The following is a 12,475-nucleotide window of genomic DNA, read 5'->3' on the forward strand; positions in this document are numbered from 1 at the left end:
TATATATATATATATATATATATATTTTTTTTTTTTTTCCCCCAAGACAGGGTTTCTCTGTAGCTTTGGAGCCTGTCCTAGAACTAGCTCTTGTAGACCAGGCTGGCCTAGAACTCAAAGAAATCTGCCTACCTCTGCTTCCCAAGTGCTGGGATTAAAGGCATACGCCGCCACTGCCCGGCTTATTGGTTTAATTTAAAAAGAAAATTTTAGATTATAATGTGTGTTTGTGTGTCTGTGTTTGCGTTTGTGTGTTTGCTACAGCTCATGTAGTGGTCAGGAGGGCAGCTTGCAGTGATCAGTTTTCTCCTACTGTATGAGATCTGAGTATGCAAGTCGAGTTGTCAGGCTTGGCTGTAAGTGACTTTACCTTACCCACTAAGCCATCTCATTGGCCTGCCTTTTGTGTGTTTTATTCTGTTTCCCACTTGATTTATTCTGTTTCACATGGGTACTGGAGATCAAGCTCAGGTCTCCATGCTTGCACATCTAGTTATGACATCTCAGCTCCATCGCTGTTCTTTTTAGAACTCATATCTGTTATAGTCTATATAAAATAATTTATTGGCTTTCATATGAAGATAATGTTACTTAATATACTTCTGAAGTCTTTTGTGTCTGCAATTTGGAGAGGGTAATTTTTGTAAAATCTAAAGTAATGTATGTCTTAACTGTTTTTAAGGGCTGAATCAGTGACTCGTAGGGCTTTTCTAAAGTTATGTGGCTGAGAAGGGGACGAATATGCAGTTTGATATTTAGTGCTTTTTTTAGGGTGTTGACTTTTAAGGACCTAACAACTCAAGTTAGGTTTCTGGTGCATACCTGTAACCGTAGCACCCACTTCATGGGTAGCTGTTGTCATCACATGCAGCTTTATCTAAAGAAACTGGTGAAAAGGTCCAGGTGCAGCGTCACAGGTCTTCATTCCAGCAGTGGGGAGGTAGAAGCAGGTGCATCTCTGCGTTTAAGATCAACCTGGTCTATATAGCAAGTTTGAGGCCAACCAGGGCCACACGGTGGGATTCTGTTGCCTCCGAAAGAAATCTATAGATTTTATTTTGTCATCCTTTTGTTGTTTTTGTCTGGCTTTATAAACATTTCTAGCTAGTTAATGATTTCATTTATTTATTTATTTTACACCCCAATCACAGTTTCTCCTCCCTCCTCCCCCATTCCCTCCCCCCATGATAATGATTCAAAGGCATTGTACTTTTAGTAACTAGGTAATTACTGTTTCTCCTGAAACTTAATTAGGAATAAGATAAGAACTAATAAAATATCCAGCTGGGGAGATAGCTCATAGGTAAAATGCTTGCTGCCTAAGGAGCGGTAGTGGCGCATGCCTTTAATCCCAGTATTTGGGAGGCAGAGGCAGGTAGATCTCAGTGAGTTCGAAACTAGTTTGGTCTACAAAGTGAGTTCCAGGACAGCAGGGTTGTTAAACAGAGAAACACTCAAAAAAACCAAAAAGAAAACAAAAAAAAAAAGATTAATAAAATGCTTGTTGCCTAAACGTGGAGACCAGAGTTCAAATGCCTATATTCCACATAAAAACTGAGTGGGCAGACCAGACAGCACCCTTGTCCGTAATAACGGAAAAAAAAAAAAGAGAGAGAGAAATAAAAAAAACTGAGTGGGTGTGGCAGCCTCCCTAAAATCCTAGCACGTGGGAAATGGAATCTTGCAATCGCTAGAGCAAACTATGTAGTCAGATTAACTGAATTCAGTCAGTGGAAGAAATGGCCACAGATTTTACAGTAGTTCTACTACTTGCTAAACTTTAGATGAACTGTCTAACCTCTAGGTCTTAATTTCCCGTGTGTGTGTGTGTGTGTGTGTGTGTGTGTGTGTGTGTGTGTGTGTTGTGGTTTGGTTTGTGTTTTTGAGACAGGGTCTCACTATAGCTCCTAGCTGTCCGGAAACTCACTGTATAGAATAGGAGAGCCTCAAACTCATAAAGGTCCAGTAGCACCATGCCTGTCTGCTTCCAGCCTTAATAATCATGGGCTTAACCCTCTGAAACTGTAAGCAAGCACCTAATTAAATGCTTTCTTTTATTAAACTTGTCTTGGAACCTGGCGGTGGTGGCGCACACATTTAATCCCAGCACTTGGGAGGCAGAGGCAGGAGGATCTCTGGGAGTTCGAGGCCAAAGACCTCTCTTGGTCATAATGTCTCTTCACAGCAATAGAACAGTGACTTAAGACAGCTTCTTCTGGTCTTAAAATACATCCCAAACATGTGGCATAAGAAATTTTGACTAAGACTTTAAGTAGAATAGAAACACTAATACTTCCCTCTCCCCCCTCCCAGTTGGTAAATTAACTGATTTATTTAAAGGCAGGATATACAGAACTGAAGCCTTTCTAGAGCTCAGCCAGTCATGTTGGCCTCTGCAACACTGTACCCAGCCAGAAGTTCTTACTTAGGAATTTAAATATTTGCCTTGTAAAATTGTACACACTATGTATGTGCCAAACTTAAAGTGATTTTTTTTTATCAGATAAATTGCCATCTTAGGCAATATAATAATGGTATCTTAGTCCTGGAGAAATGGCTTAGCGGTTAAGAGCGCTGCTGTTCTTCAGAGGACCTGGGTTCCATTCCCAGCACCCACATGACAGCTCATAACTGCCTGAAACTCCAGTTCCCTGGAATCTGACACCTTCACACCTATGCACATAAAATAAAAGTTAAATAAATTTTTTAAAAAATGATATCCTTGTTTCCTAATTATGTAAAAATGTGCCTCCCTTAAGTATCAGTAAGTCCACAAAACACAACTATTTTGGGAGTTGAGGATTTATTTCCCCCATAGTCTTAGCAATGACAAATCTTGTAAAAATTGCTGGTTTTTTTTTCCTGTTGCTGCTTAAATCTGGTTGGCTGTTTAAGTAAGCAGAGGAAGTGATTCCAGTGTAACTTCTGTTTACTCTACAGTTGATATGTATTCCATTTATTCCTTACAACACTCGGGAATTAACAGAAAAGCTAGCCAGAGGACTGGGAATTTTACCTAGTGTGTACATCACAGCACCATAGAGAAATAGCAAACAAACCCACAAAGCTTAACGTACTTATATAATCTAGTAAATTCAGGAAACAGATTCTCCGTCTGTGGGCTGCCACAATAGCTGGTGGTTTGTCACATTGCATAATCTTAGGAAACATTTTTTTTTTTACTGATAAAAGAAAATATTCCTGATAATTCAAATTTGTATTTGGTACTTTTAAAAGATTTTTTGTTTGTTTGTTTGTTTCTTTGTTTTTCAAAACGGTATCTCTGTAGCTTTGGAGCCTGACCTAGAACTTGTTTTGTAGATCAGGCTGGCCTCGAACTTACAGAGATCCACCTGCCTCTGCTGGGATTAAAGGGCATATGTCACCACTGCCCGGCAAAGAAGTTGTTTATTTTTTTTATGTTTTTGTTTTTTTGAAAATTTATTTATTATAGATAGTGTTTTGCCTGCATGTATGCTTCCACACCAGTAGAGGGCACCAGATCTCAATTCATATGGTTGTGAGCCACCATGTTATTGCTGGGAATTGAACTCAGGACCTCTGGAAGAGCAGCCAGTGCTCTTAACCTCTGAGCTATCTATATTAGTTACCTTTTAAAAATAACTGTGTTTAAGTACCTGGAAAACAGCTTGAAGTAGGAGGGACATATTTTGGCTCATGCTTTGAAGTAATACAGTCCATCGCAGCTGGGAAAGTTGACAAGTAGCTCCAAAGCTGGAGGAGCCAGTGGCAGCTGCTTGTAACACTTGCTTTTGGAGATAGTCTTGCCAAGGCTAGCCTTAATCTTGTGGTCTTCCTTCTGTTATATTTCCATCACACTATGATTATAGGTTACACCACCATATAGGATAACACTTGCTGCTTATGGTACAGCAGAAAGCAGGAGCTTGAACCAGGCTATAGTGCTGTAACCTTAAGCCCTTCCCCTAGGCCCTGTCTCTACCAGGTAGGCCCTGTATCCACCAGATGGAAATTGTGGAAGCAGGTGAACCCACGGGAAACATTTCATACCCATTTGAACAGTAGGAGGAATGCTGGATTGATTGTCACAGTTATTTTACCTTAACCACATGCTTCTGAGTCTCCTAAAGCCTTAAATTCAAATGTGTCCTAATGTATATTTTTATTTATTCTATGACTTATTCTTACACATTTTGTTTTTAAGATTCTTGGATCTCGCAGTCAGCATCATTTCCTCGTAACCAGAAACAACAAGGAATGGATTCTTTATCACCAGTGGCCTCACTTCCTAAACAGAATTTCCAGCCCTCAAACCAGCATCTTACTAAACCTGTTAAAATCACTTGTGCAAACTGCAAAAATCCTCTACAGAAGGGGCAGACAGCTTATCAACGAAAAGGATTAGCTCACCTCTTTTGTTCAACCACCTGCCTTTCTTCTTTCTCTCACAAACGGACTCGAAAGACACGGAATGTAGCATGTAAAAAGTAAGCAGACCTCAGTGTTTCTCCATGTGGGATAATATAAACAAATACTCTGCATACACTGTAAGCTAGACTTGTAGATGTTGCAGAGATGTTTTCAAGTTGTTTTTTATTTTCTTAAAGACTTATTTACATATATGAGAGTGTTCTATCTGCCCGTACATCTTTATACCAGAAGAAAGCATCAGATGCCACTGTAGATGTTGTGAGCCACCATGTGGTTGCTGGAAATTGAACTTAGGACCTCTCGAAGAGCAGCCAGCACTGTTAACCACTGAGCCATCTCTCCAGTCCCAAGTCCCCCACCCCCACCCATTTTCAGGTTTTTAAAAATTGGGGTACTTAGTTCCCTTCTCTTAGGTGCTACTTTTGCGACCCCCCCCCTTTTTTAATTTTTTTAGGTTTTTTTTTTTTTTTTAAGACAGGGTTTTTCTCTGTAGCTTTTGTGCCTGTCCTGGAAACCACTCTGTAGACCAGGCTGACCTTGAATTCACAGAGATTTGCCTGCCTCTCTATGATTAAAGGTGTATGACCACCGCCCGGCTTATTTTTTTATTTTTTAATATTTATTTTTTATTTTTTATATAATATATAATAATTATATATAATTTTATATATATATAATTTTGTTTGTTTGAGACATGGTTTCTCTGTAGCTTTGGAGCCTGTCCTGGAACTTGCTCTGTAAACCAGGCTGGTCTCACATAGTGAACTCACAGAGATCCACCTGCCTCTTTTCCTCAAGGTGCGGGATTAAAGGCTTAGACTACCACCGCCAGCTTCAAATTTATTTTTATGGGGTTGTAGAGATGGCTCAGTGCTTTAGAGTACTGGCTGCTCTGATTTTTCGAGCTTCCAGGTTAACTATAGTTAACTCCAGTCCCAGGAAATCCAGCACCCTCTTTTGGCCCCAATGGGCATTGCATCCATGTGATAAATATACATGCAGGCAAAATAACGATACATATAAAATGAAAATAAAAAAATTTAAGTGTGTGTGTAGTTAAAATGCCCCAAAATTCAGAGATGTTGCATCGCCCAGTAGCTAGGGTTAACAGCTGATACTGAACTCCCCCGTGGAGGCTTAAGTTCTCTCTACAGCAGCACATGCACCCAAGAGCCGTCTGCTTAGCACCATTGGGTTTGCTTTTTCTTACCAGTGGTTTGGTTTGTGTGCCTGTTTTAGCTTTTTTTTTTTTTTTAAGAATTTATTTATGTGTATGAGTGTTTTGCTTGTGTCTTAAGTATACTCTGTGCATGTCTGGTTTCCTCAGAGGCCCAAAGAGGATGTTAGGTTCACTGGAATTGGAGTTATGGAGCCACCATGTGGGTGCCAGGAACCAAACCTAGGTCATCTGCGAGAGTAACCAGTACCCTTTTTGGGGGAGGAGTTGGGGTTTCAAGATGGTTTCTTCATGTATCTCTGGCTGTCTTGGAAGCCACTCTGTAGACCAAACTGGCCTCCAACTCAAAGAGATCCGCCTGACTTGCCTCAAGTGCTGGAATAAAAGGTGTACGCTACCACCACCCAGTACAGCCAATGCCCTTAAAACACTACGCTATCTCTAGCTAGCCCCAATGAACATCATTTTTAAATCTTTCTAGAATGCTAAGAATTTTAGTGCTTTTGTTGTTTTGAGATAGGGTTTCCTTATGTAGCCCTAGCTTTCCTGGAACTTGCTCTGAGACAAGACTGCCCTCAAACTCCCCTCTGCCTGCTTCTGCCTCTCAGGAGCTGGGATTAAAGGCGTTTGCCGACACTGCCTGGCCTTCAGTGCATTTCTGGAGAGTTTACACTTGAGTTTTCTTCTGTATTATGTAGGGAATAGTGGAAGTAAAGTTGAGAGTGGATTTTAAATCGTGGTGATCTTAAGACATTTGTTTTGCCTTGTGTTACAGAGATTCTCCTATGAAGACAGCAACCGTTATTCCTCCAGTGGAGTCAAGCAAGTCCTCAACAGAATTTTATACTGCATCTCTGTCTCCCTGTGAATACTACCAGGATCTCAGAAAAGAAGTTTTTACGAAGTCAAGATGTATCATGTGTAATAAATTAGGAGAGGTCTGATTCTTTATACAACTACTATTTAGGCTCATAGGCGTAGTGCTGAGTTATAAGTACCCGCTGTAAGCTATGTCATCTACATAATGTCTAGATTCTAGATTCTTAGGTTGGAAAAACTACTAAGATGTCAGAATTCTGTATTAAAAAGATTTACCACTGAGTAGTGGTGCACACCTTTAATCCCATCATCTGAGAAACAGGAACAGGGAGATCTCTGAATTTGAGCCCAAACTGCTCTACATATAGTGAGTTCCTGGAGAGCCAAGGCTATATAATAGTGAAACCTGTCTCCCCTCAAAAGAAATTTATGCGGGCTGGAGAGATGGCTCAGTGGTTAAGAGCATTGTCTGCTCTTCCAAAGGTCCTGAGTTCAATTCCCGGCAACCACATGGTGGCTCACAACCATCTGGAATGAGGTCTGGTGCCCTCACAGGCTAGTCCTGGATTTTTGATTTTTCTCTTCCTGCTGGGAGAGTCTGGATTTGTTCAGGTCTTTCAATGCTGTATGTGATCCAGGGATGGCTGTGCCAGTTTACACTTCCAGCACCAGTTTGCACTTCCAACAATAAAGTTTAAAAAAAAAAATATTTATGCATAGAGATAGATATACACCATTTTCATAGTGTAGAAAGTACGTGTCTGTTTCTGTGGAATTAGTTGTAATTCAGTAATTTAAGGACAATGAAGAAAGCAACAGATCCTAAGAATGTGTGGTTCAAGCAGAGGAATCAGATATTATTCAGGCAGTCCTTTGTTTTATATTATCCTCAATAGCTAAATCTGATGTTGAGTAACTGGGGGCCATTCAAATGAAAGACATAAATGTATTTTAGTTACAGCTTTAGAACCACCTTACTGCTAAATGCACAGACACATTCTACACATGGATGATGATTCCTTTCATCCATCTCCCAAATATTTTAAGGAGATTCAAATACTATGGGGCAATAAATTGTAAAATACTGTCTTAAGAAATTTTGTTTTCTTTTAGGTTCGTCATGAAATCAGTATTAACAGTGTAACACATAAACTGTGTAGCAACAATTGCTTTAATGAATACAGATTGACTAATGGTCTAATTATGAACTGCTGTGAACAGTGTGGCAAGTATATTCCCAAGAATACTGGACACAAGGTTCTGATTTCAGGTCAGCAAAAGAGCTTCTGCTGCCAGAATTGTGCCAGTGAATATAAAGAGGTAATTCCTTGTTTCATTTGTTTCTGTAATACTATTTCATGTACATGGGTGTTTTGCGTGCATGTTTGTCTGTGCATCATATGTATCCTTGATGCCCTCAGAGGCTAGAAAAGAATGTTGGCTCCTCTGGAACTGTAGTTACAGACAGATGTGAAGCTACCATGTGAGTCTAGGAATCAAACCCAGATCCTCTAGAAGACCAGCCAGTGCACTTAACTGCTTATGGGATTTCTCTAGCCCTAATTTAAAAAAAAAATATTTATTTATTATGTATATAATATTCTGTCTGTGTGTATGCCTTGCAGGCCAGAAGAGGGCACCAGATCCCCTTACAGATGGTTGTGAGCCACCACGTGGTTGCTGGGAACTGAACTCAGGACCTTTGAAAGAGCTGCCAGTGCTCTTAATCTCTGAGTTCTCTCTCCAGCCTTGCCCCTAATTGTGTGTGTATGCGCGCACGTGTGTGTGTGTGTGTGTGTGTGTGTGTGTGTGTGTGTGTGTGTGTGTGTGTGAGAGAGAGAGAGAGAGAGAGAGAGAGAGAGAGAGAGAGAGAGAGAGATTGTGTGAGATTGTGTGCATGTGATGGCAGTTCCCGTGGAGGTCAGAAGAAGGCATCAGATCCCCTGGAGCTGGAGTTAGAGGCATTTAGGAGCTAGCTGTACAACATTGGTTCTGGGAACAGAACTCAGGCCCTCTTTAAAAGCAACACTATCTGCATGCCTCTGCCTCCTTAGTGCTGGGATTTAAGGTGTTTACTGTCTTAGCCAGTTTATGCTTAGTTTTTTGTTTGTTGTTTGGTTGGTTGGTTTTTCAAAACAGGGTATCTCTACATAGCCCTGGCTGTTCTGTAATTTACTCTGTAGATCAGGCTGGCCTCAAACTGAAAGGATCTACCTGCCTCTGCCTCCGAAGTGCCGGGATTAAAGGCGTGCCCACCAATGCCCGGCTTTATACTTTTTTTTTTTTAATATACCTTGTTTGTATGGCTCATGTTTCAAAAGTGTCAGATGAATTGCTAAACTTCTTTCTCAGTTCAACGCACATTGTTTAATTCCCACCAGAGCTTTCGTGAAGTTGTCATTTTTGACTGTGTCCCTATGTTTCCACTTCTGTCTGTCAGTTGCAGTGTCCTGATAGGTGTGCTCTGCCTAGTTCTGCTTGGTTTTATATTTAGCAGTATGAGTGCTCTGCTTCATGTATCTTTGTACACTGAGTCCAGATCTTGGTAGACCTTATTTCTTTGATAGCTAACTGTGAGCCATTGCCTGATCTTATTTATGTATTTCAGTTTTTTAAATGTCAATAAAATTGTAATCTCTATTTCTTTACAGATAATGGAAACAAAGTCAAAAATATCACTTTTACAAAACAGAAAAAGGAATGCTGTCAGAGAAGAAAATGAAAGACGATTATATGAATCAAGTACACTTTCAGAAAAAGTAGGAGAAATACCAGAAAAAAAGGAGAAGATTTCAGAGGTAATAGAAATTGCAGCAGAATGTAGCTTAGACACATCGAAGGAGTCACATGTGAACTCAGCCCCTGAGACAGCAGTGCCTGATACAGTTCAAGAGTACCTGGGAGATGGGAGTTCAGACTCTGGTATGTCAGGTGTGCTATCTTCAGATCCAGGCTCCTGGCCCCGGATCTTGAATATGAAACAGCGTGATATTCTTGTCAAAAATGATCCACCTCAAATAAGAAATTTTCATTTTCCAAAGGACAATACGGGGAGGAAGTTTTCCGAAACGTACTACACACGGATCCTTCCCAGCGGTGAGAAGGCCTCCAGGTCCTGGCTGCTCTATTCAGCCTCCAAAGATGCGGTGTTCTGCCTATATTGCAGACTGTTCGGGGAAGGGAAAAATCAACTGAGAAATGAGAACGGGTGCAGAGATTGGCAGCATCTGTCCCATATTCTTAGTAAACACGAAGAGAGTGAAATGCACATCAACAACAGCGTGAAGTATTCAAAGTTAAAATCTAACCTGGAAAGTAAAACCGATGAAAGTAGAGACCACAGACTTAATGAAGATGGGGAAAATGGTGTACTGCTGTTGTACACATAATGTCCTGTCTGCTCTAGACATGACAGTGTCTGCACCACCCAGAAAAGTTTAGTACCAGGAGCCAGTACCATTACACTGTGGCATTCTTAAGTGGAGCTCTTACAGGAGTTCATTTCCAGTATGTCCAATAGCAAATGAGTAGTAAAAATCTTCCTGTCCAGATGCAAAGGCAATTGGAGTGATTATTAAAAGCAGTTTGGGTTTTGTTACTATGTTACTATAACTTTCACCTTGTTAAAGTTATTCTCAGAGGACTCCCACTTAATGGCCAAGAGCCAGAGAATACAAGATACATAAGTAATAAGCATTTTTGACATTGCTAAAGGAAATATGTTCAGGCCAGGCAGTGGGGGTGCACACCTTTTAACTCAGCATTCGGGAGGCAGAGACAGGTGGATCTCTGTAAGTTCTGAAGCCAGCCTAGTCTACAGAGCAAATTTCAGGACAGCCAGGGCTATACAGAAAAGGAAAAAAAAAAAAACCCTATCTTGGAAAACCAAAAAAGAAAATATTCAGTTTAAGAACAGAATAGAATCTGCAGCTACAGTTATTTGCTAGTAAACCAAATTCTTGTTTTTTTTTAAAAAATTTTTCTCTTTGTGCAAATCCGTTCATTTGTTACACTAAATAAAGGTAATTTGAATTTATTGGCTTTATATTTTTCGTTTTCAATTTAATCTGTAAATGTTTTAGCTTTTGTTATATGAGAATTATAATTATAAAGAATATAGCTATTTTTATGTTAGTATGAATACAAGAATCATTAAAAGGTGTATGTGTGTATGTAGCTGCATGGTAGTGGCACAGGCCTTTATTTCCAGCACTTCGAAGGCAAAAGGCAGGCAGATGTCTGAGTTCAAAGCCAGTCTGGTATCCATAGCAAGCTAGGACAGCCAGGACTACACAGAAAAACTGTCTAAAAACTAAACAAAAATGTGTGTGTGTATATTTAACATTTCAGTGGTATACTTTTTCCTGTGAAAGTATATTCCATGTATGAGATTTGAAAAATTAGGAATCTAAGAAAAAAATTTTCAAGATTTAATTCATTGTATTTTTTTCTTGTATGAAAATCCTTATGTGGTAGCCATAGTTGGAGCTTGGGACAGAGACTCAGATATGGGTTTTCACAATATGGCCAGTTATTCCTGATAAGGAGACTTGGTGAATACAGTATTTTTCCAGACGTTGGGGGTCAGGTAGCTGCAGGTCTTAGAGATGGCAAAGGTTGGCAAAGTTGTCCAGGGTGGCAGCCATTGGCTGATTTTAGATAGTCAATGCCAGCCATCATCAGAAGCTTCTTGGGTACAAGAGCAGAGACAATGCTAGTACCTCTGGGGGCAGGGATGAAACATACCAGCAGAGTCACAGTGACCTGTCACCTTTCATGGAACAGTGTGGGACTTGTCGATCTTGTTCCCACAGTAGTTTCTCTGTGTAGGAACAGTGGAAACCTTGGTCAAGATGATAGCCCCTTGGATGGCAGCTGTTACCTTCTTGGAGCACTTAACAAGACCAGCATGACCATTGTAGTTCCCAAAACATAGTGACAAGGGGCTGGAGAGATGGCTCAGTGGTTAAGAGCACTGCTTCTCTTTCAGAGGTTCTGAGTTCAATTCCCAGCAATTACATGGTGCCTTCATCTGGAATATAGGCACGCACACAGAACACTACACAGAGTCAATCTATAAAAAAAAAAAAAGTGACAAAAGCCTTGACCTTGTCTGCTGGCCAGCCTGAGTCTGCTTCCTCACCGGCATGATCTTTAGAACCTCATCCATTAGGGATGAACCCAGGAAAAAAGTCAGTAATCTAAGATTCCTTAATGGACAGGGAGAACAGGGAGATCTTGAGATCTCCAAGGACTTTGGTAGTAAGCCCACAGAAACTGTTAAACTAGCTCTTCTATTTCTATTCGCCTATATTCTGTGACGGGGCTTGGTTATTTTTCTCCTGCCATGTATGCTTGACTTGTCCCCTATGCCTTTCATCCCTCTGACTTCCTCTCTGCCTGAAATCCCACCTTTTTTCTCTTGCCTAGCTATTGGCTGTTCAGCTCTTTATTACACCAATCACAACAACAACATAATTTTCACACAGTATACAAATATCCCACAACAGACTTCATGTCCTTGACTAGACAGCCTGGCTTGGTGATGTGTTTGTATTCCTTGTTTTCGGCTTCACCTCCACAATCCTGGAATCCTGGACCACAGCCACAACCTCTACTGCTACTCCGGAAGCCTCCCCCAACCCTGGACCCCAGGGTTCTCCATGCCCTTCTGCTCCAGCATCATCTATCATTTGATGTTTTCCCAAAGGAGAATAAGCAAATCTAAATATTTCGATGGCCATCTAGGTTCCTGATCACCCTGAATTTGATAATTTTCTCTTTTGCTTCTGATTTCTGATAGTAATTTTATCACCTATTAAATTCTTAGGATGTGGGGCTGGAGAGATGGCTCAGCGGTTAAGAGCATTGCCTGCTCTTCCAAAGGTCCTGAGTTCAATTCCCAGCAACCACATGGTGGCTCACAACCATCTGTAATGAGGTCTGGTGCCCTCTTCTGGCCTGCAGGCATACAAGCAGACAGAACACTGTATACATAATGAGTAAATAAATATTTTTAAAAAAATTCTTAGAATGTATGAGTTGTTTTGTTTTTTTTTTCCCCCA

At 40.5% G+C, this 12,475-nt stretch overlaps 1 protein-coding gene across 5 annotated transcripts in view; it reads left to right on the forward strand.

Annotated features, from left to right (window-relative positions):
* Window positions 1–10,445, forward strand: part of Zmym5 (zinc finger MYM-type containing 5) — a 16,895-nt gene extending 6,450 nt beyond the window's left edge. For 4 of the 5 annotated variants that reach the window (XM_050129117.1, XM_050129119.1, XM_050129118.1 and 1 more), the window contains 4 exons: window positions 4,187–4,469; window positions 6,366–6,528; window positions 7,523–7,729; window positions 9,061–10,445. In XM_050129117.1, coding sequence (XP_049985074.1) covers window positions 4,187–4,469; window positions 6,366–6,528; window positions 7,523–7,729; window positions 9,061–9,798 — 1,391 coding nt within the window. In that variant the 3' untranslated portion in view covers window positions 9,799–10,445. The remainder of the gene's footprint in view (window positions 1–4,186; window positions 4,470–6,365; window positions 6,529–7,522; window positions 7,730–9,060) is intronic. The other variant, XM_050129123.1, reaches the window with a different exon arrangement.
* Window positions 10,446–12,475: the final 2,030 nt, after the last annotated feature.

The sequence above is a fragment of the Alexandromys fortis genome, unplaced genomic scaffold (assembly GCF_014885135.2).
Source record: "Alexandromys fortis isolate MF-2015 unplaced genomic scaffold, M_Fortis_MF-2015_v1.1 scaffold_308, whole genome shotgun sequence".
NCBI lineage: Eukaryota > Metazoa > Chordata > Mammalia > Rodentia > Cricetidae > Alexandromys > Alexandromys fortis.